The following is a 22,813-nucleotide window of genomic DNA, read 5'->3' as shown; positions in this document are numbered from 1 at the left end:
ACCCAACACCGCCAGACACAACTTTCAAGAAGGCATGGAAGCCGTCGCCAAATGGATGAAGAACAGCTGCCTACAACTAAACACTAACAAGACAGAAGTACTCATCATGGGACCAAACCCCGACGCCTGGAACGACTCCCGGTGGCCCCCAGCCCTCGGAAATCCGCCCACCCTCACAGATCAGGCACGTAACCTGGGAATCATCCTGGACTCCGAGCTAAAAATGGACCGCCAGATCAACTCAGTCTTGGCCTCCTGCTTCCACACCCTCTGCCTTCTACGTAAGACCTTTAAATGGATCCCCCTCAAACACAGAAAGACCGTCACTCACGCCCTGGTCACCAGCAGACTCGACTACGGCAACACACTCTACACCGAAATAAACAAAAACCTCACCCGCAAGCTACAGAACATCCAGAATGCCACCGCAAGACTGGTCCTCAACCTGCTAAAACACTGCCACCTCTCCCAGCACCTGCGCACACTCCACTGGCTCTCCATCGAGGCAAGAGTCACATTCAAGATGCTCACCCACGCACACAAAGCCCTCCACGACACCGGACCTGCATACCTGAACAGCCGACTCAAATTCCACGCACCCCAAAGGAGGATACAATCAGCCCTGCTCCCCTACGCTGTGATCCCACGCACCAGAAAAACCAGATCGGGAGGCCGCTCCTTCGGCTACCTTGCGGCCAAAGCCTGGAATGCCCTTCCGCTCCACCTCAGACAGAAAACATTTCTTCCAATCTTCCTAAGAAACCTCAAAACGTTGCTCTTTGACAGACCCCCTCCTTGATGGACTGGAACCTGTACCCGCCCACCCCCAGCACCTTGAGACCCTTACGGGTGAGTAGTCGTGCTTAACAAACGCCTGATTGATTGATTGATTGATCTGTCCTCACTGAGTAGTTGATATCAAGACAGAACTATACGCAGAGCGTAGTTTGATATTACAACAAATGTGTTCACAGAAAGCAGTTTGACATTAAGACAGATTTGCAACAGAAATAAGTTGAACATTAGGACAGGGGTTTACACAAAGTGTAGTTTGCCACTATGACAGATATGTATACAGATAGAAGTTTGATATCAGGACAGAATTATTCACAGACAGCAGTTTGATATTAAGTGTAGATCTGTACACAGAGATTAGGTCATACAAAGACAGATCTGTAGACAGTAATTTGACACTAGGACAGGGGAAACAGCCTAAACCACACAGTCAGAACAACGTGTGGCCGAACAACGCAGGCGTAACCACGGATGTCTTAACCAAGCATATGCCTTTACCACACATATGCGTGGTTTAGACGTCGCTGGTAGTTAACACTCTAGTGATCTGAGCAGAGGATCGGAAGTGAGCTGGTGAGTAGGAGATCTGGGGGTAGGGTCAGAAGTGAGCTGGTGAGTACAATTGTTTTTGACTGGGAGTCTGTTTTTTGGATGGGGGCTGGATAGTTAGGACGGGCGATATTTTCTTGGCTGGGAGGGTTGGGATACTTTTGTGGGCTACGGGTGGGTTGGGGTAATTTTCTGGGCTGGTGTGTGGGTCGGGGTAGTTTAGGGCTCAGGGCGGGGGCTGGGATGTATTTTTAATATGGGGTCAACGTTTTAGGGTTTAGGGCTGGGGGTCTGAGTCAATTTTCACGGTTGGGGGACAGTTTAGGGCACAGGGTGGGAGGCGGCTGGGGTGGGATATGTTTTATTGATGGTGTACACTGTTAGGAGTTAGGACAGGCGGACTATTTTTATTGCTGGGGTCGGGGTAGAACTCGTGGCAGGTGACTGGGTTTTAGTACTCAGGGCGGGTGCCAGGGCTTAGGGCTTAATCTTAACCACGCATATGATTTTACCAATTATGCCATTACAACTAAGGGCCTCATTTATGAAAAGTGGCTCATCGCTGACTGAAAACAGCGATGCGTCACTTTTCATAGCGGCCTCCTTGTGACACCAATGATGCATCATATTTGCAGTATGACGCATCATGACGCAAGGAGTTACAGATACGTCAGTATTTCTGACGTATCTGTAGGCGCAAAAATGACGCATTGCTGGAGTGTGTCACAAAAGTGACGCAACTCCAGCAATGGGTCATTCATTACACATGGGCAAGTCCCATTTCAAATGTGCCTGCATCAGTCTTACACCTGCCATGAGGCAGGCGTAAGATATTGAGGCATTTGAGTCCTAGAAGTGGCGAAGTGAAATCTCATAGATTTCACTGCGTCACTTCTACAACACTTTCTTGCGTCGGAACGCCCCCCGTGCATACATTATACCTGGCGCAGGTATAATGTGGCTCAGGGTTTTACAAAGTGACTCATCTCCCTAAATGCTCAAGTTGTAAATATGATGCAACATGGCGCATTTGTTACACCACTGGTGCGTCACAAAAAGTGATGCAGCAGCGGCGTAAAAATTACGCAAGGCCTCATAAATAAGGCCCTAATTTCGTTGTAAAGGCATGCATGGTAAAGACATGTGTGGTTAACATACTGTCGTTATTAAGACCGTGTTGTTAATGCAAGCATGGTTAGGGAATTGGTGGTTACTACATACAACCCTAGGACAAACCTGTACATAAAGCGTAATTTGGTACTAGGACAGAGCCCTACACAGAGAGCAGTTTATTATTAGAAGAGATCTGTAGATATAGAGTAGTTTAACATTAGAACAGATATTTACACTGACAGCAATTTTATATTAGGGGAGATGTCTGTATGGTGCATAGTTTGACACATACAAGAGTTTGACATTAGGACAAATCTGCTCACAGACAGTAATTTGCTATTAAGACAGATGTGTAGACAGAGTGCATTTTGACATTAGGACAGATCTGTACACGTACAGAGGTTTGACATTAGGACAGATCTGTACGCAGAGTGCTGTGTGACATAAGGACATGTGTGCACACACATAGAGTAGTTTGATGTTATGATAGATGTGTTGACAGGGTGTAGTTTTATATTAGGTCAGACTTATACATAACGAGTAGTTTGACGACTGAATGGATGTAACAAGAGACAGAGGCCGCACACAGAGAGTAGGAGTCAGTCAGTCAGTTCAGTGTATCATCAGAATGCAGATATGTTTATTCTTACCACAAAGCTGTTGTCCTTGGGGTTGGTGGTAAGGCTCAAGCCCAGGCGCATGTTGTCCTTCCGCTCTGACACGTTGGAAAGGGTGACTCTTCCTTGGGGAACAAAATCTCAGTTAGAAAGACTGCATCATGGACAGAAAGAAGCAGGTAGGGAGCAGAGTGCACCGAGGCCACAGCAATGGGCTACTCATCAGTCGCTGCCGGCATGGCTCGCAGATGGGGTGTGGGGGGTCGCGCGGGGGTGGTTTCATTTAATAATAAAAAAATTAAATTAAACTTACCTTTCTGCTGGCTGGGTCCCTTGTCTTCTCTGCTCCTGCTCTCCGGCAGGAAGCAGAAGCAGGCAGCCAGGCTCCCTCCCCTAAACCAATCACAACGCTGCAAGCACCGTTGTGATTAGTCGGGAGCCACCCAGCCAGCGGCTTATGGGGAGGCCATGTTCTCCATACAGGCTGCATTGCAGCTTGTATAGAGAAGGGCAGAGTGCGCAGGCATGCCACTCCTCCCATGCCCTGCCCTGCTCCAGAGCAGCCCAGCCCGCCTGCCCGTGTGGCAACCGAACAAAAAATAGTAATAATGGAAACTTATTACCATTTTATGTTTCTGCTTCTCACACTGCGAGAAAGCAGTGGGCCAACGCTCCACCGCCCTAGTGGAGGAGCCCCCCCTGCTACTCACCACATATGCGTCTGCCCAACTTTCATCCCACAGTTACAGCAACGACTGCTTTACCAGGGACTGATCTATCATAGTGCCTGTCCTAAGCCTCAGGACTGAAGTACCCAAAAAAGTAATAGCCAACTTGCATGGGTGACCAAGGGAAGTGGAGAGTCTAACCTCAAGCCTTTAGCCCCTCCCCCACCCCAAGGCAGCAAAAGAGCTTTTTAGTTGTTCCACCAGATAGCACCGCTGTCTAGTTGTCAGCTTACCAATAACTTTCAAGAGCTCAAAGCCCACACATTGCTTACCATCTGTTGGCTTTTTTGTCACTCTTATTTGCTCGCTTGTTATTCCCCGGAGCACATCCTCTTTAAATGTGCCCTTCATTTACTCACTTTTTGGAAACTACTTTTTATTGTTTCTTACAATAGTGCATGTGTGCTCTGGCTGTCTCCCTCATGTGCTTCTCCCCCGCTCACTCCCCATTGCTTCCCGCCCCCACCTGCTCCTCTGATCAGCCACACACTGCAGTCTTATTTAAATTATTTTGTAAAATGATTATACTACCTAAAAAAAGCTCTTTTACAATACTTATTTATTTTTTATTTATTGAGCCATTTCAGGTTGATAAATAACAAAACGAGCAAGCATTGTTACGTACAAGCACTTGCGTGATGATGTGTGCACGTCAATATGTCAGCAAGCATGCATGCAAAGACCATGAGGTGGCCCCATCATTACACTTTTTTTCTTTTATACATGCTGGGAAGTAAATCCAAAAGATCATTTTGCACTGGGTCACTTTTGTAAACCCGGCACAAAGCGGTAATAAATTTGCCTCATAAATAATATTTTACCAACTCAATAATAACCTATTTATTTCCACCATTGTCCTATTAAAATTAAGTTCTGCTATTTTGTACAAAGATCGACTGATTCTAATGCCCAGATATTTTAGTTCTCTTTTTATTAGGCAATTTCCCTCTTCCATATTCCACACCATCATTTCTGTCTTTAACCAATTCACCTCATATCTGGACACTTCCCCAAAGTCTGAAATCAGGCGATCCAAACTAGCTAAAGCGGGGGCTAGATCTGCCTGTAAATCATCACTTCATCGGCATAAAAGAAGATGTTCTTTTCTCAAAGGTCACTTTTGAAGGGCTTTCCTATCATTAACACAACATGGAAGAACAAACTTAATAAAGATGTCTATCATCCCATAAATTCCTTTATATGAGCCCCCACGGGTTAAGAATCTCAAGGAAAAACTGCACAGGAAATACAACAAGGGAGGTATTGCATTGCCAGACTTTCAACTCTATGCCAGGGCCTTTCAGTTTACAAGCTTCAGCTCCTTACTGACTGATTTGAGTGGCCCTTGGAGTAACCACTTGATTAAAGCGATGTTGAAAGAGGTGAAGGGGGCGAGTCTAAGTTCATGACAATAAGATACTTTAATAAAAAGGTGAGGTTAAATGTTCTAATGGCGGCTGTTCTATTGTGGGCACAGATCAAGGCGAGCAACAAGTCTGCCCTACTACAACAGGTTGGCCCAGTCTGGGATTCCCCTGGTACCCTTGAGAGTTTGAAAGACAGGATAGCAATTGGGCTTATAGAAGACAGAATTTTGAATTAGGGTGAGCTGCCCCAGGCCAGGAAACTCTGGGGCATATTACCAAGGGTGGCAATAGGCAAATATCGCCGGTTTAGCAGCCGTTTTCGGCGGCTAAGCGGTGATAATTCTATCGCTCTATTGGCAAGCTGTCGCTAACTGATGTTAGCGACAGCTTTTAGGCGATAGCGGGCGGTTTGGGGCCAGCTTTGCATGTCAGCGATATTTATCGCTAATGACATGCAAAGTGGGCGTACCCAGCGTGTTAGCGACTGAAAGCAGTCGCTAACGTCGCTCTCGCCTATTAGCAAGGCAGGCGTAGCGATGGAAATATTCCCGCTATCGCCAAAAACTAACGCCTGCTCAGACCAATTCTTAGCCATGTTATCCAATGGGAGGCGGATAGCATGGCTAAGAGCATTTCGTCGCTAATGCGTGAATATCGCTGTATTCTCAGCGATATTCACGCATTTAGCCGCTATCGCTGGATATTTTAGCACAATGGAGGAAAACGTTGCTAATAGCATGTTTTCTCCGCTAACATATCCAGCGATAGGCAGCGATAAAAAAATCGTCGCTAAGCCTATTTAGTGATAATTATCGCTACTTTTTGGTAATATGACCCATAGTTCTCGGGAGGAGTTTCAAGCAATGACTAAGGGATCCACCTCAAAATTTGAGTTATAGTAGTTGAATAGCTGGGCCCAGGCTCTGGGAGGGTACAATTGTAGAAATGAGCTGGAAGAAGATTTGATTAATGAGCCTCAGCGACAGAAGGAGGTGTCAGTGTGGTATTGGTTAATTCTGGAAATCATGGATGTAGACTTCTGCCTGCCTGTGATGTTGTGGGAAGAGCACTTGCCGAAGCCACAGATAGATCAGTTATGGCAAGTATCTATGCGTACTTTGTACAGCCCGGTAAAACACGCCTTTGTGAGAAGAAACCATTTGTTCTCCGTCCCCTGAGTGTTTTGATCACTTAGGAGAATGGCTAAGTTGCGAGGATCGGAGAAGGCCCTTTGTAAGAAGTGCAGGCTGCGTGATGCTGATGACTTTCATATGTTCATGGCTTGTCCCAGCGTACAGCAATTCTGGGGAGAGGTCGGAAAGGTTGAGTGGTATTTTCCAGAGATTGCATGGAGGTGAGCCCTGAACTGATTGTTTTTAGTTGTTCCCCGAGACTAGGGCAACCCCAGGGTTATAGCAGCAAACTGTTGTTTTACTTAATATTACTGGGGTGAAGAGAATTTTTTAAACAGTGAATATCTACCTCTGGTCCTTCTAAGGATGAATGGTTTAACTCATTCTTTTACGTACGTAAGACTGACACAATTTGCCCCGAGGCAAAAAGAGCTAAAATATGGGTCCCCTTGATCACATGTCTGGGAAGAGAATGCGGGGAGTGAAACCCAGGGCAAGTTTGATCGCCCATTGAGATGTTTCGGCTCCCTTCTTAGTCCAATGATTAAGCCAACTGGTTTCCCAGACGCGGTGTTGGGCACATTTTAGCTTGTGGAAGTTGGAACCTTCTTCACCAACTGAAAAACGCACTTCTCCTGGAGGGTGGATCAGGATAGTGGATGGAAATTTAGGTAGCCAGTCGGAAGTGAGCATGGTGAATAAGGACAAGAAATAATAAATAATATTTTAACTTCTACATGGCCACCATGGTCTCCTCCTATGGCCTCTGAGAAACTGGTGGGTTTCTGCCTAACTGGGATGTGCACACTGCACAGGTCTTTGAACACGGCCTGGAATAGACGCTGGGCAGATGGAGGTCGGAGCTGGACTTTGTCATTGGTTCCAGCTGGGGACGGGATGGAGTCAGAGAATCCACAGAGACGCCTGAGAGACTCAAGCATCTCCATCTGCTCCCAGGGCGAGCAGCCCACTTCAGGGACTGGACGCCTCGCCAGAGCAGGCGCTTCCACTTCCAAGAGGACACAGAAGGCGAGCACACCACCAGGCACAAGGCCTTCTCCATCACAGGCGGTTTTCATTTTTGTTCGATCTTCAATAGCGAGCCTATGGGCAAAATGCCTTTAGTTTTCCTTTTTATGGGTCAATGACGAGTTGTTCCGAACAATATATTTTAAGAACTGCCAACCTTATGCAAGAAGCCTTTCAAATGACTAATTAACACGTCGCTCCCCCTCAGCCAATAACAAACCTCCTGCAATGACCGAATTCATCTGACAAGCTTTCAAAGGGTTCGCTGACAAGCACTAGAGGATTCTGGGAGGTGAGCCAAGGTTTGGCCTGTCTCACTCTGGGTGCCAGCTGTTTGACAGGCTTTGGCCCTTGGCTTCCGCTTGCTTTGGTAACTGTGGCCTTGCATGCACTGGAGGGGTGATTGAGGATGGAGGGATGGGCACCAGACAAGCACTGTGCCAGGCACAGGCAGGCCTGTTTGAAGGGGTGCTCGTAAGATGCAATTCTACAGAATATTCTGCACAGATTTAATAAAATAAAATAAAATACAAAGTTTCAAGCTCATATGTATCAAATGCCACAGATGTTTCTGCACAGTGGCACACCAATTTCAAAAGTTAACTGGCCACCTTTCAGCTGCTGAATGCTAGATTCCGGTGTTAAACTGGTACAAATGAGGTGAAACTTTGCCCAGACAATATTGATTTGTGTTAAAATGACATGGTAGAGATATAATCCGGCCGCTGATTGTATTTAGTATGCTCATAATTTTCCTTTTCTTTCCATATAATGTGTCCCTCCATTGCCTCATTTGCCTCATAAATAATCCGCATAATTCCAATAGCCCTTTCCATATGTACACATTTAAACAGGGGTTTCCATGCATTACTGCTCTACATAAATATCTAGTGTCAGTCCCAATAATGCAGCCTCCGCAGCAGAGACTCTCACAGGAAGTGAACGAAGACGAATGGATAACTCGTGTTATTGATTTAAGGAAAAGACATGGCTTACAGGTAACCGCACCGTGATGTTCATCAGGGAAGACATGGAAGCACTTCCTGCATAAGGTCAGAACAAGGACAGCGCCAGTCCACCCCCCCAAAACACACCACAAGAGGTAGCATCACCAGTGTGTCATAGGCCATAGTGCAGGAAAGGAAATGGGTCCGCCTTTGGCTGCTGTTCGAATGATTAAATATAGCAATAATCAGGGTTCGGCAGACCCTTCAGGCGTCTGGTCTCCGGTGGCACTGCACCTGCTGCACTAGGGGAAGCTTTGCTCGCACCCGCGTAGCTAGGGGGGGGGGGGGCGGTCCGCCCCAGGCGGCACCTTATTTGAGGCGGCTGAGGAGGCCGCCGCCACGCGGGCGGGCCGGCACTCACTCCTGGACTGAGGCCCGGCCGAGGCCCGTTGCGGCCGCGGATGTAGGACAACACTCACTGACTGACACCTGTTTCAGTTTGACCCGGCGGCCGCGTCACCCTGCCGTCAGTGACTGTGACAGCCATCCAGCCAACTCTTCTGAGGTGGATTCATTTATCTGAAAATAGCCAGCAGCAGCCGCAGCGCACAATTGAATAAATCATCATGTCGGCTGGGGTCAGGGTTTCCTAATCAATCACATCATAGCTGTGTTGGGGGGCCCCCACACCTCCCAGCCTCGCTCACAGGGCCGTCAATCAGTGGTAGCGTGCGCGGAGCGCACAGCCCAAACCAATGACGACCCTGTAACATTTTGCCAGCCCTCTCGCCGCCGAGTAAGTCAGCAAGGGTGACGCGCGCTGCACGCTTATCACCTCACTGCCCCTCCCGTCGTGTCGAGTGTGGAGACGACCACCACCATTCTTTTTGCCTGGCCTGGCCCTGCTCAGCTGCCCTGTACTTTACAGTACTCAGTACTGTCTCTCTGTGGGCTGTGGCTGCGGTCGGCCGGCACTCTGTCTCTGCGCGACGACAGGACAGACTGAGACATAAAATAATTCATTGAGGTGAGAGTCGGGTCGGAGTCGAGTCCAGCCAGATGGGGGCCTGGGGCAGACATACCAGGGTGGTGGGGCTATGATGCATAGCTGCCAAGGTTTCAAATCGCTATGTGTGACCTGACGACATCTTCATAATTTCAGTGTAATTATTATGATGAGTGACTTGGATCTTACATCGGCTTTTCTTTTGACTGACTTAATAGAAATAAACTATGGCCAAGCAATCCTATTTAACATGGGATTTGACAGAGACACAGGTTTTTACGTGAATTACATAAAGATCTAACAGCCTTGGTAAGATATGATCTTGATGGGAGTTGTACCACACCTTTTAAAGTTCAGTGGGGGAGAGACAAGGGTGTATATTATCTTCACTCCTCTTTACCCTGTATGTCAATGGCCTGAGTCAAATATTATAATTTATGTGCACAATGCAAAGACATCCCACGGGTGGAATCTCATTCCGGTACTATTGCATGCCAACGATACAGTGTTAATAGCGAGAACTGCAGTCGGCTTGCAGCAGCTTCTCAAGTCCTTTGTTACTATTATGAATAGTTAGGATTTAAGTATAAAGTAAATAAAGCACATAGATTGGTTATTAGACTTAGGGGCATTAGAGTGACATTTCAGCTACTATGAGTGACACTGTCTTGCAAGCAGAATATCATACATGAAGACGAGCGAAGGAAACTTATAAATATTTGAAATTAGACTCACTTGAGCATAGAGAAACTCTGAGAAGATCTTAAAACTGCTGCAAATGCCCGAGATGGCTGACTCACAATTATGAACTAAATTATCAAAATCATGTCACACCTAGCAATCTGAAACCTTGGCAGCTATGAAAGAGGGTGGGCATCACTTCACATGACAAAGCTTTGAAGACCATGCCCATACTTACATATTTCATAAAAGTGCCGATAGGAAGTATGCATAGCTGCCAAGGTTTCAGATTGCTTTTGTGTGACATTATTATAATTTCAGTGTAATTATGAGGTATCAAAGGGTATAGCCCTCTTACTCTGACTTAGGAAGAAGGGTCCCCACTTGGACAGTGGCCAGTCATTGCCAACTAGAGACCCCCATTTCTAACAAACAACCATTCCGATTTTGAGAGGAGTAAACATCTCAATGCCCATTAGATTCCCCATGTTAGACTAATGTTCTGATTTGTTACCTTTGCCTCAAATTGTAAAGCGCTCTGATATCCTTCGGGTTCAAATTCGCACTATTTAAAACTTTATAAATAACTAAATGTAACTTTCATGATCGAGGTAACTGTTAGCAGCAATACTACGTGTCTCTCCTCGGAGACTCGGACATCTTTCAAGTGCTCACCATCCTTTTTCCCCAGCACCCCCCCCCCTCTCCCCCCAAGGGGCGGCAATCTGAGGGGTAGCCCCGGGCGCCACAAGCTCTAGCTACACCTATTGCTATCCGTGCAGGCAAGAGCTTCAGCGCGCCACACAGGGATAGAAAGCACTATGTAAAGATGATAGACAGTATAATAAAAGAAAAGAAAGAGCAATTCCTCCAACAGGGGTCGGTCTTTCCTTAAATGGCGCCCCCACTTAATCCACCCTCCGTTAGTTTCCTATCACTACCTGCACACTACTGCCTTTGTTAAGTGCAGTATATAACAGCCGTCACTAAAACACAAGTTAATAGTGCTGCGTCTGTGGTTTGCTTTTCTCTCCCAATGAGAATAGCTTGCTCTGCTGTCTGACACTGTTGTGTGCCGTGCACGTTATGTTTGCCAAGTGCCTGGACAGCCTCCTGAGTGTAACTGTGTGCTTTATAAATATTATTAATTAGTGGATATAATACTCATTGCTGCTGCTCTGTCTGGGACCACTAACTATATCCGCAGATCCCTAGCAGGGCGGCTCCTCCATGTGGGTGGAGGAGCGTCGCCCCACTGCTTTCTGGGCGGTCCTGCAACAGGGCAGGGGAGGAGTGGCTAGCCTAGTTTTGCGGGTCCTGACTGTTTGGTCGGCCCTCTGGGGCTGACCAAACCAGTCACGCGCACTCTCCATTTTCTCCATGTAGGCTGAATGCAGCCTACATGGAGAAAATGGCCTCCCCATAGACGCATGTGCGGTTGGCATCCCAGCCAATCCCAATGCTGCCAGCATTGTGATTGGCTTAGGGGAGGGGAGGGAGGCTGCCTGCTTCCTGTTCCTGCGGAGGTAGGAAAGCAGGAGCCAGAGCCGGAGCTTGAAAAACGCGGGACCTGGGAAAGGGACTTTTTAAATTATTATTTATCCCCCTTCCCTGCATGAACCTCCCTCACGACCACTCGCCCATACACCCCGCGCCATGCCCGCCCCCCACCCATGAGCTATGCCAGCGGCAACTGATCCCTAGCCGAGGATATTGTCGAGTGAGCCTGGGGGAGGAAAGCAGGACTGTTGATGGCTATTGATGAATGCGCCACTGAACTTCCCTCTTGGGGAATCACAACGGACAGCGAGAGGAGGACAGATGGGTGTAGAGTGAGACACACAACAGACAGCGGAAGGAGGGCGGGTGGACACAGGCCCTTGACAGAAGGGCAGATGGGTGGAGAAACACACCGTACAGTGGAAGGAGGGCAGGTAGGTGGGGAATCACATTGGACAGTGGAGGGATGATAGGTGGGGAAACACATCAGACAGTGGAGGGAAGGCGGGTGGGTGGGGAAACACATTGGATAGCGGAGGGAGGGTGGATAGGGAAACACATCAGACAGCGGAGGGAGGGTGGGTCGGGAAATATATTAGACAGCAGAAGGAGGGCAGATGGGTGTAGAAACACATCAAACAGCAGAAGTAGGGTGGGTGGGAGATGCAAAATACCTCGGATGGCGGAAGGAAGGCGAGTAGGTGGGAAACACATTGGACGATGGAAGGAGGGTAGGTGGGTGGGGAAACACATCAGACAGCGGACAGACGGTGGGTGGGTCGAGGTACATCGGACAGCTAAAGGCAGGCAGGTGGGTGGGGGTACATCAGACAGCGGAAGGTGGGCGGGTGGTTAAGGGTACATCGGAAAGCGGAAGAAGGATGGATGGCCGGCGAATACATCGGATGGTAAAAGGAGGGCGGGTACTTTGGACAGCAGGTTGAGGGTGGGTGGGTGAAGGGGTACATCGGATAGTGGAAGGAGGGCTGGATCACCACATCGGACAGTGGAAGGATGGTGGGTGGGTGGGTCGGTAAACACATCGGACAGCGGAAGGATAAACACATCGAACACTGTAAGGAGTGCAGGTGGATGGATGAAACACAATGGAAGGCGGGAGGTTGAAACACAACGGAGAGCAGGGGGATGAAATACAATGGACAGCGGGAGGATAAAACACAACACACAGTGGAAGGAGGGCAGGTGGTTGGGGAAACACAACAGGCAGCAGGAAGATGGCGGGTGGGTGGCAAAATACAAAAGGCAACAGGAAGAGGGCGGGTGGGGGAACACACTAGATAGTGGAAGGAGGGCGGGTGGGTGGTGACACAACAGACAGCGAAAGGAGGGCGGGTGGGGGGTGAAACACAACAGACAGCGGGTGGGTGGGGAAACACACTAGAGAGCGGGAGGAGGGCGGGTGGGTGGCTTACCGATTTCAAGTATTTCTCAGTTTTTATGTAGGCATACTGGTTTCTCAATAGATGGGAGATCATGTTTGCGTCAATTTTAAGTTTTCTCTGAGAATAGTGGCCATCGTGGTCTTTTAATTATAATGCCAGGGATGGGGTGAGCCTTAGCAGCTAATCGCTTAGTTAATTCAGGGTTGGAAGAATTGTAAACAAATCAAGTTCTGATATGATATTATCATGTAGTTTTCAGAACTGTTAGAGATTAGCCTAAACCGCTAGGTTTCTAAACAAACAAAATAGTAGATGTTAAAAATTGTCAGTAATTAAGCTGAGACTAAAAACTGTGATCTATGTTTTTTAAGTATAAATACTTGGGCCAAATACATTGAACCTCTGCTGAAAAAAAGGTTTTGCATCAATAATATTCAAATACATTAATATGCACTATTAGGCTGATTCGGCCTAACAGAACAAATAGTGTGTGATTTTATTATCAAGGTAAATGGAAAAATTTTGTTTTCTTATTTTGACATCATTTATGACACCTTATGTGTGGGATATTCGATATATTGATAAATTCATTGGGTGCTATATTGCTTATTTTCAGAATACCACTGTCGGGTGGTTGATAGATTGATTTTTCCCTTATCACCAATGGATGATTTCCCACGCATGAATTAAGTGCAATAGTAGAGTCCATGAATATACCATGACATTAATAAATTGTCACTACACCTGGTATGTACTACAAAATACTTCTTCTTGAAAATTCTTAGCTATTCGGAAATGGATTTGTAATTAGCTTATGATGGCTTTGTCTTTATAGATCGTATTAGAGTGGAGACTTGTCCCCTCTATATTTTCAGTAGCTATACACTTCTGAAAAACAGCGTCAGGAGAAGAATATTCCCTGTGAAGAAAGCCAATCTGTCTAAATTTTGGTGTGTACTATGTCTCCATTCAATTAATTAGGATTATAGAAGAGAGAGACAATATGTACTAATGTGTACTGGGCAGAGCGTATAATATTAGCTGCAGAGAGCTACGTTTTTAGCCCTGAGCCTGTAAGGAATAACTATCCTTTTGGCACAATCAATTAGTATAAATAAGGATTCTTATAAAGACAATTATCTTGTTGTGATTGCATGTGTATGGGTTTGGGTTGTTTGATAATCACTGTACAGAGCCATTAGTTCAATATGTTTGTCTTTTTTATTAAATGGATTATTTTAATGTTTTTCCTAAAGACTGAGATGTAATGTGAATAAGTTGAGTGGTTTTGTAATTATATCAATACACCACGCTGCTAACAACTTGATTTTTCGATATATTTTTATATAGACGAATGTGCTTGGAGAGATCATTAGTAAAACCTGAAGATACCTCCGAAACGCGTCGTTTCTTGGTCTACTTGCTATAAAAGTTTTTTTGTGAATCATATGTATCTATTGTGCAACATATGAAAAGGATAACAAACAAGATTAAATGTTGATCTGCTGTATAGGATTGTTTTTTAAATTTTGTACTTATTGATCTGCACTTTTTGTTATATATGTGATTTTATACCTAGGGGCCGATTCGATTCGGTAAAATCCTGTACGAATAGCCGCACGGAGCATTTTTCCCATACGGATCGTATCCTCGGACGTCCCCATACGTACGATGTAGTACGATGCGTACCCAAAGCAGTTCTCCGTCCGAATCGTACCAAAGCCTGTACGACTCAATAATCTGTACGAATCGCATTCGGAACACGCAGTATGCGATGTCCGTACGGATCGAAGCATCATTTTCCGACCCAGCAAGTACGATTCGTCCAGTCAACACTCCGTACGACTCTTTTTTAAGAGAGCTCAAAACGTCCGGAAAAGCAGAATTCGACTCAAAATGCGTGCAAAACGGACCCCCGGTACGGTTCGTACACCCCATGAACTTAGGGGTACGGTTCGTACACCTACAATCATGGGGTACGGTTCGTACACCCCATGATCGTAGGGGTACGGTTCGTACACCTACGATCATGGGGTACGGTTCATACACCCCATGATCGTAGGTGTACGAACCGTACCCCTACGATTATGGGGTGTACGAACCGTACCCCATGATCGTAGGTGTACGAACCGTACCCCTACGATCATGAGGTATACGAACCGTACCCTATGTGATTGTGTGGCTCTCCGTACGAATTGCTCATACGCGACATTTACCATATGAATCAGGTACTCATTCCCCGGTCTGGATCGTACTTGTCGGGTCGTACGGCATGTTTAAGATTCGTACGGTTCAGTTTCAGGGTCCGTATCGTATGGATTTTCCCATACTTTTTGTACGGTTCGCAACGATTCATACGTATTTTTTTACTACGGATCGTACTACGCGATTCGGACGGATTTGTACGATTCGTACGGAAACGGCTACGAATTCGAATCGTCGTACGGATTTGTTTCCTGAATCGGAATCGACCCCCTAGTGTATTTATGCGGATAATGTATTTGAATATTTTAAGGGATCATTATAAAAATCAAAAGAAAAAAAAAGTTTTTAAATCAAATAAATAAAGATTTTCATATTGGAATTTTGGGCTAGTGTGGCATTGACTCAGTGATAGTTGAATGTGTTATGTGGTGTGACAGTGTGATGTTATGCAACTAAACTATACCAAAGGAAGTTTATTTTAAACCGGTGGGGAAACACACCAGAAAGGAGGAGGGTGGGTTTGTGAAGAAACACACCAGACAGCAGGAGGAGGAAGGGTGGTAGGAGAAACATCAGATAGCGAAAGGAGGGCGGGTGGGTGGGAAAACACTTCCGACAGCGGAAGGAGGGTGGGTGGGGAAATACAGACAGTGGAAGGAGGGCGAGTGTATGAGTAAACAGAGACAGTGGAACAAGTGTGTGTAGGCGGGTAAATACATCAGAGAGCGGAAGAAGGGTAGGTGGGAGGGGAAACACAACAGACAGCGGAAAGAGGGCGGGTGGGTAGGAAAGCACATTGGACAGTGGAAGGAGGACTGGTGGGTAGGGAAACACATCAGAAAGCGGAAAGAGGGCAGGTGGGTGGGGAAACACATTGGACAGCGGAAGGAGGACGGGTGGGTGGGTAAACACATTGGGCAGCGAAGGAGGGTGGGTGGATGGAGAAACACATTGGACAGCAGAAGGAGGGCGAGTGGGAGGGGAAACACATTGGACAGTGGACGAAGGGCAGGTGGGTGAGGGAATACATCAGACAGTGGAAGAAGGGCGGGTGTACATCAGTCAGCAGAACTAGGGAAACACATTGCATAACAGAAAGAGGGAGAGTGGGTGAGGAAACACATCAGACAGGGGAAGGAGGGTGGGTGAGTGGGAAAACACATCCGACAGTGGAGGGCGGGTGGGTCGGAAATACATCAGACAGCAGAAGGAGGGCAGGTGGGTGGAGAAACACCTCGGATAGCGGAGGGAGGGCCGGTGGGAAAAAATATCCTGCAGTGGAAGGAGGGAAGGTGGGTGGGGAAACAAATCAAACAGCGGAAGGAGGGCAGGTGGATGGGGAAATACATGGGACGGCATAAGGAAGGTGGGTGGATGGGGAAACACATTGGACGATGGAAGGAAGGCAGATGGGTGGGGAAACACATCAGACAGCTGAAGGAGAGCGGGTGGGTGGGAACCACATCAGACAGCTGAAGGAGAGCGGGTGGGTGAGGGTACATCAGACAGCAGAAGGAGGACGGGTGGTTAAGGGTAAATCAGAAAGCAGAAAAAGGATGGATGGGCGGGAATACATAAGATGGCAGAAGGCGGGAGGGTTGTTGGGTGGGGTACATTTTACAGCGGGTTGAGGGTGGGTGGGTGAGGGGGAACATCGGATAGTGGAAGGAGGGCTGGATTACTACAAACAACAGTGAAAGGATGGTGGGTGGGTAGGTAAACACATGAGACAGTGGAAGGATAAACACATCAAACACTGTAAGGAGGGCAGGTGGATGGATAAAACACAATGGACAGCGGGAGGTTGAAACACAATGGAGAGCAGGAGGATGAAATACAACGGAGAGTGGGTGGATGAAACACAACACACAGCAGAGGAAGGGAGGGTGGCTGGGGAAACACAACAGGCAGCAGGAAGAGGGCGGGTGGGGAAAATCAACAGGCGATGGGAAGATGGCAGGTGGGTGAGAAAACACACCAGACAGCAGGAGGACGGGTGGGGAAGCACACCAGAAAGTGGGAGGAGGGCGGGTGGGGAAACACACCAGACAGCAGGAGGAGGACGGGTGGGGAAACACACCAGACAGTGGGAGGAGGGCAGGTGGGTGGGGAAACCCACCAGACAGCGGGAGGAGGGCGTGTGGGTGGGGAAACACAACAGATAGCAGTAGGAGGGCAGTGGATGCGAAACCACAACAGATAGCGGGAGGAGGGTGGGTAGGTGGGGAAACACAACAGACATGAGAGGAGAGCAGGTGGGTGCAAAAGCATAACTGACAGCAGGAGGAGGGCATATTTGTTGGGAAACAACAGACAGCGGGAAGATGATGTTTGCGTAGGGAAACACAACAAACAGCAATATTAAGCTGGGTGGGGAAACACAACAGACAGAGGGAGGTTAAACGCAGCTTGCAGTGGTAGGAGGCTGAGTGGGTGGGGAAACACAATAGACTTCAGTAGGAGTGCAGGTGGTTAGGGAAACACAACAGACAGTGAGCGGAGGGTTTGTGGGTGGGGAAACAAGGACAGTGGGAGGAGAGCGGGTGGGTGAGGAAACACAACAGACTGAGGGAGGTGGACGAGTGGGTGGAGAAACACAATAGACCGAGGGAAGAGGGCCATCCCTCCCACTGGCTCTCAGTGGTGTTTATTTTTCGCCCTCTGTCTGTGGTGTTTTCCCACCCACCTGCCATCCTCATGCTGTCTGTGGTGTTTACCCAGGCCCCCTCATCTCACTGTATGTGGTGTTTACTCACCCTGCTTCAAACAGGTGTTACTTTTTTAGGTAAAGCCAGGTCGCTGTAGCTCACAACTATGGGTGTTTGCGCTGATCTGCCCATGTTACACTGCAGTAACACTCCCTTAATGCAAAATGATATTAAGCAGTGCAAAGTGGTATGTGCACTGAGAAAAGAGCACATTTACAGTGAAGATAACTTTAGTGCTGAAACGTAACACCTTTGTGAGACTTTACATGGCTTTGCGTCACTGTGCTTTAATAAATCTGAGCCAGTGTGCTAAAGCTCTAGAAATGATCTAGACATTTCAAGCATGACTACTATGAGCAGAAATAGGATACAATCTTAAGAACACTCTCAAGCTAGTATAGAAAATGAGGGTATGGTGCACCATAAGTAATGAGGCAATGTAAGATCTGAAAGGAGGAAATAAGGGGACATGTAAAGTTACTTACAGAGGAGGTAGCAATCGGGCTAAACGCACTGGAAATAGGTGCCGAAAAAAAGCATATTGTATACTTACCAATGTTAAGTTTGACGCAATCACTTGTTGTTTCATTGCCGACTGAACATTTGAAGATATCTCCTGTTCTTTGCTGTCCATTCATCTCAAAGGGCGCTCCCACCACCAACCTACCAACAATAAAGCACTTCACATGTGAGCTTCTATCAATAACCAGCCAACAATGAATGAGTGACTTTTTGTGAACTTTAACCCAGAATTTATAAACAGTAAATACCAAGATATGTGTCTCCACAAATAGCCTATCAACACTACATGATTGACAGTCTTGTCCGGTCGGTAAAGGACGATTTCGGCCGTTACCGACCGGTATTTGGAGTTTGGGATGTAGGGGCATGTTAAAATACAGATTCGGTAAAATACAGAATCGGTATAATTACCGAATCTGTATTTTGACATGTAGGTAGCACTGTAATCAGTGCTACAGGGGTTTAAGAATTTTTAATTTACCACCAACTAGAAGTTGGTGGTAAATTATGAAAACCCTTTAAAAAGCATTTCTTTTGTTTTTGAAACAGTGCCATGTTGCAGACATACATGCCCTAAGGGCATGTATGTCTGCAACATGTGTACCCATGGACAATTGAGGGGTGCAACAGGGTGTTAAAGTGACACCCTGCCACCCTTCAATGTTTCCCCTAATTACCGAATCGGTATTTACCGATTCGGTAATTGACATTCATTCCTATAGGCTTCCAGGCCCATAGGAATGAATGGCAATTACCGAATCGGTAAATACCGATTTGGTAATTACCGAATCATACCGATTCGGTAAATAAATCGGTAAAATTACCTACATCCCGATTGCCAGTTCATAAATACCGAATCGGTATGATTCGGTATTTAAGAATTGGTAATCTGGGATTACCTACATCTGGCCCTATGGGCCCGATGTAGGTAGCCAAATACCGGGCCGAAATTCGGTAATTTCGGCCCTTACCGACCGGTATTGGGTTTTTGAGATGTAGGTGGCACTTTTTAAGAATTCGGTATTTTACCGAATCGGTCATTTAAGGAATCGATCTTAAATCCCGAATCGGTATGATTCGGTGTTTAAGAATCAGTAATCTTGGATTACCTACATCGGGTCCTTTGTGCCTCATTCACTAACTAAACTTTGTAGAAAGTTTTTTGTATTACTAAAAATCTTACTGTAAAGTGCTGTTCATAAATTGCACTTTTGTAGTAACTTCTGCGTAAGTTTACTACTCTTTGTATTCATAAACAGCACATTTGTAGTAACTTACGGTCTTGTATTAACTTACAGTTTTGTAGTAAGTACCTACCTCCATTATTTTCTATGGGAAAGTGCTGCACTACTAGTGGGAGGCCACCTGTAGCGCTGGACGTACTACAAAAGTGTAAATTCCTACAAAAGTTTAAATTACTACAAAAGTGCAGTTTGTTAACACCGAAAAGTAGCAAACTTACTCAAAAGTGTAAAGTTAATTAAAAGTGTATTTTACCTTTGTGAATATGGCCTTCATGTACAATGCTCCTTCCTCTGGAACTCATTTTTTCTCACTGTGACCTAGAAGCAGACCCAGAAACGCTCTGAAGGGCCATCTGTTTCATTTGGACTTTGGTTTGCATCATATCTGGCCATTTTCTTCAGCAACAACCTTTGTTTAGCCAGGTGTTCTCTAACCATTATGCTATATCACCTGAGAATTCTGTAACCCTACCCTCACCACCCCACACAAGTGTTTTGAGGAAGCCTGGATATACAGCTGTACTTAGTAGAAAAAATAAAATTATATAATATGTATTTTCATCCAGATTGCCACTATCTGAATGCCTAAAAGGTAAGTCCAAAATGCCAACTTTTAATACTTCTAATTAGTTTGACTTACAAGGCTATAATATTTTAATGCATAAGCTTTAGCAGTCACATTCATATTCTCGCCAGATGGCACTTAAACAGTTATAAGGAAATAAAGTATCAGGCTTGGATATCAGCCTTGGATATCAATTCTTTCACACACAGGAAAAGCTCGCAACTTGAGAGGAAGCAGAAAAAACTCAAGGAAAGCTGTGACAGGAATGCATTCCTGAGAGACTCTTATCTCAAGCACAATAAGTCTTGAAGACAACTGAGTTGGTCGAACTGAAATTAAGGAATAATCTTGGTTCTCCGATACAGAAAATTCTGATTTAAAGCATTCTTGTAGTGAAACTTTTCAATCCTCAAGTAAAACAAGCATTGGCAAAGCCAATAAGGCTGGCATTGGTCCTCAGTCTTCTGGCACTTCTTGTTTTGTTTTTGAAGCTTTTTGCAAAACTTTATTGCTTGGGAATATGTTGGACCTTCATTAACCTAAAAAAACATTTGCTTCAGGCAAAAAAGTTTTTTTGGGTCTAAAAAAACCAAAACACACATTACCATAGTACTGTGAAGAGAACTACTTTGTGTGTGGATGTGTTCTTTGTGAAATGTCGGCATGCCACAACTAGTAGTAAAGTCAGTCAGTTGCTGAAGTGGGCTGATGCCTTGCCCTTTAATGCATTCCGGCGTGGGTGGAGGAGAAATGTGAATGACACCAACCACATACTAATGGATGAAGTCTGATTGAATCCCCTTGAAGTAAGTATGCTATACAAATAATTTTAGTAAAATCAAAAAGGTCTTGGCTAAAACAGGCCTAAAAAAGCCAATCTGTCTAACATTGGGTGAAAGCCTCTTGCATTAAAAAAAGAAAGAAGGAAGTTAAGAAAGAAAGAATAAAAGATAGGAAAGATAGGAAGGAGAGGGCAAGCAATAAATGAAGAATAGAGGCAGGAACGAGAAAGAAAGAAAGAAAGAAAGAAAGAGAGAAAGTAACCAAGACAAAAGGCTGGATGGAAAGAAGGCAGGAGGAAAGAAAAAAGAAAGAATTAAAGAAGGCAAGAAGGAAAGAAAGAAAAAAGGAAAGAAGGAAAGAAGGGAAGAAAGAAAGGAAGGAATGAAAGAAAGAAAGAACGAGAAAATGAAAGAATGAAAAAAGAAAGAAAGAAGGAAAGATATTAGGAAAGAAACAAGGAAAATAGAAAAAAAGTAAAAAGAGGATAGCAATATAGAAGAGTTTTAAAAGGGAAACAATATGGTATGCTGTGAAATAGCAGCATTCAGAACAGCAAAACGCGTCAAAAGGAATTTACAGCAGCACTGGAAGGAGATTGTAACTGATAAAGACGGAATGTGCCATACGTTCAGAAGCATCCTGCTATCACATCAGGCTCTATCACATCAGGCTTTACACACAAAGGCAACACTAAAGTAAGTATAAAGTAAAAAGAAAAACACTGGCAGTAAATAGGAACTAGCTTGTTTGTGGATGTGAGAGAGCACAAGTCTGAAAAATGTATAAGTGCACCATATTTACAAGCACGTAGTTAGTTTAAACATGCTTTTGCACACGAGTGTTTTATATTTAGAAGTGAAATACACAGAGTGTCTTATATTCAGTAGTGAAGTGTATAGAATGTTTAAGTAGAGTAACAATAATCATAACTGTGTGAGATTAATGTAGAAGTGTTGGAATGAATATGAAAACCTCATGTTCTCATGTTAAAGGAATCATGTTAGAGTTGAATAGAACTCTGAAAACCAGTATATTGTGTAGGCCTTAGGGCAATTCACAGCAAATCTAAACGTGCTGCTAAAATAATGTGAGATGGGGTTAACATGGTTCTTCAAAAAATGTATTATCGAACTAAGGTTGAAATATATGCTTTATAGATGTGTTGTTTTAGAAACGTATGCTAGTTAAGAATGTTGTTTAAATCAAGTTAATGTTTTAGAGTGCAGGGACTCGCTTCATGTAAATCAAGGAGGCCTGTACTGATAATGTCATCTCCTTTGATGTGCCATGTGCTCGTTAGAGGAGAAGTCGAGAGGTGTCCAGCACAGAGCTTCGCGTGTGCTTTACGACCTATAGATATGGTGGAGTCTGGAATTTGAGGCCCACTGCAGGACGGACTGTATGCAGGTGCGAGGGTCCTAATCAGCTAGAATGAAAGGGGCTTTGTTCAGTGGCGCTTGGCGCAGGCCTGTAGGAGTTTCCAGGAATTTCAGGGGGTATCGGCGCACTGGAGAAGAAGCCTGGGAGCCAAGGTCAACTATAACGAGGGTCTTGAAGAGTACCATCATGGAGTTTACCGCGCAAAGATGTACCACGTGAGGGGCGTCCCAAGGGGCGTTTCTATTGGAAATGTGATTTGGTATTAGGGAAAGCGACCCGGGAGGAGGGTAGAGCAGATGATTTTGGGAGCCTAAGGAAGCGGATGGGTAGGCAGATAGGCTGATCAGGAGAGACCCATTATCAGAGAAGAGACAAAGAGAAGTGCGTGATCTTCTTAGGAAGTCACCACGGCTGACACCTAGAGGGGTAAAGATCTTGTTAAGTAGGGATGTCACTTAGTATAGTGTAGGGACAGACTAACCTGAATTTTCTTTTCTGTAATGACTTTGAGGTTGCAACTTGTATCCATTTTGGCAAC

At 45.7% G+C, this 22,813-nt stretch overlaps 1 protein-coding gene across 1 annotated transcript in view; it reads right to left on the bottom strand.

Annotated features, from left to right (window-relative positions):
* ITGA11 (integrin subunit alpha 11) overlaps positions 1–22,813 on the bottom strand; it is a 603,504-nt gene that overhangs the window by 414,334 nt on the left and 166,357 nt on the right. Inside the window, exons 3-4 of the mRNA XM_078683461.1 lie at positions 18,335–18,444; positions 3,108–3,199 (exon numbers count right to left, since the gene is read on the bottom strand). Of these exons, the coding sequence (XP_078539587.1) occupies positions 3,108–3,199; positions 18,335–18,444 (202 nt within the window). The remainder of the gene's footprint in view (positions 1–3,107; positions 3,200–18,334; positions 18,445–22,813) is intronic.

The sequence above is a fragment of the Lissotriton helveticus genome, chromosome 3_1 (assembly GCF_964261635.1).
Source record: "Lissotriton helveticus chromosome 3_1, aLisHel1.1, whole genome shotgun sequence".
Classification (NCBI taxonomy): Eukaryota; Metazoa; Chordata; class Amphibia; order Caudata; family Salamandridae; genus Lissotriton; species Lissotriton helveticus.
This window is presented reverse-complemented; position numbering and strand designations above follow the sequence as displayed.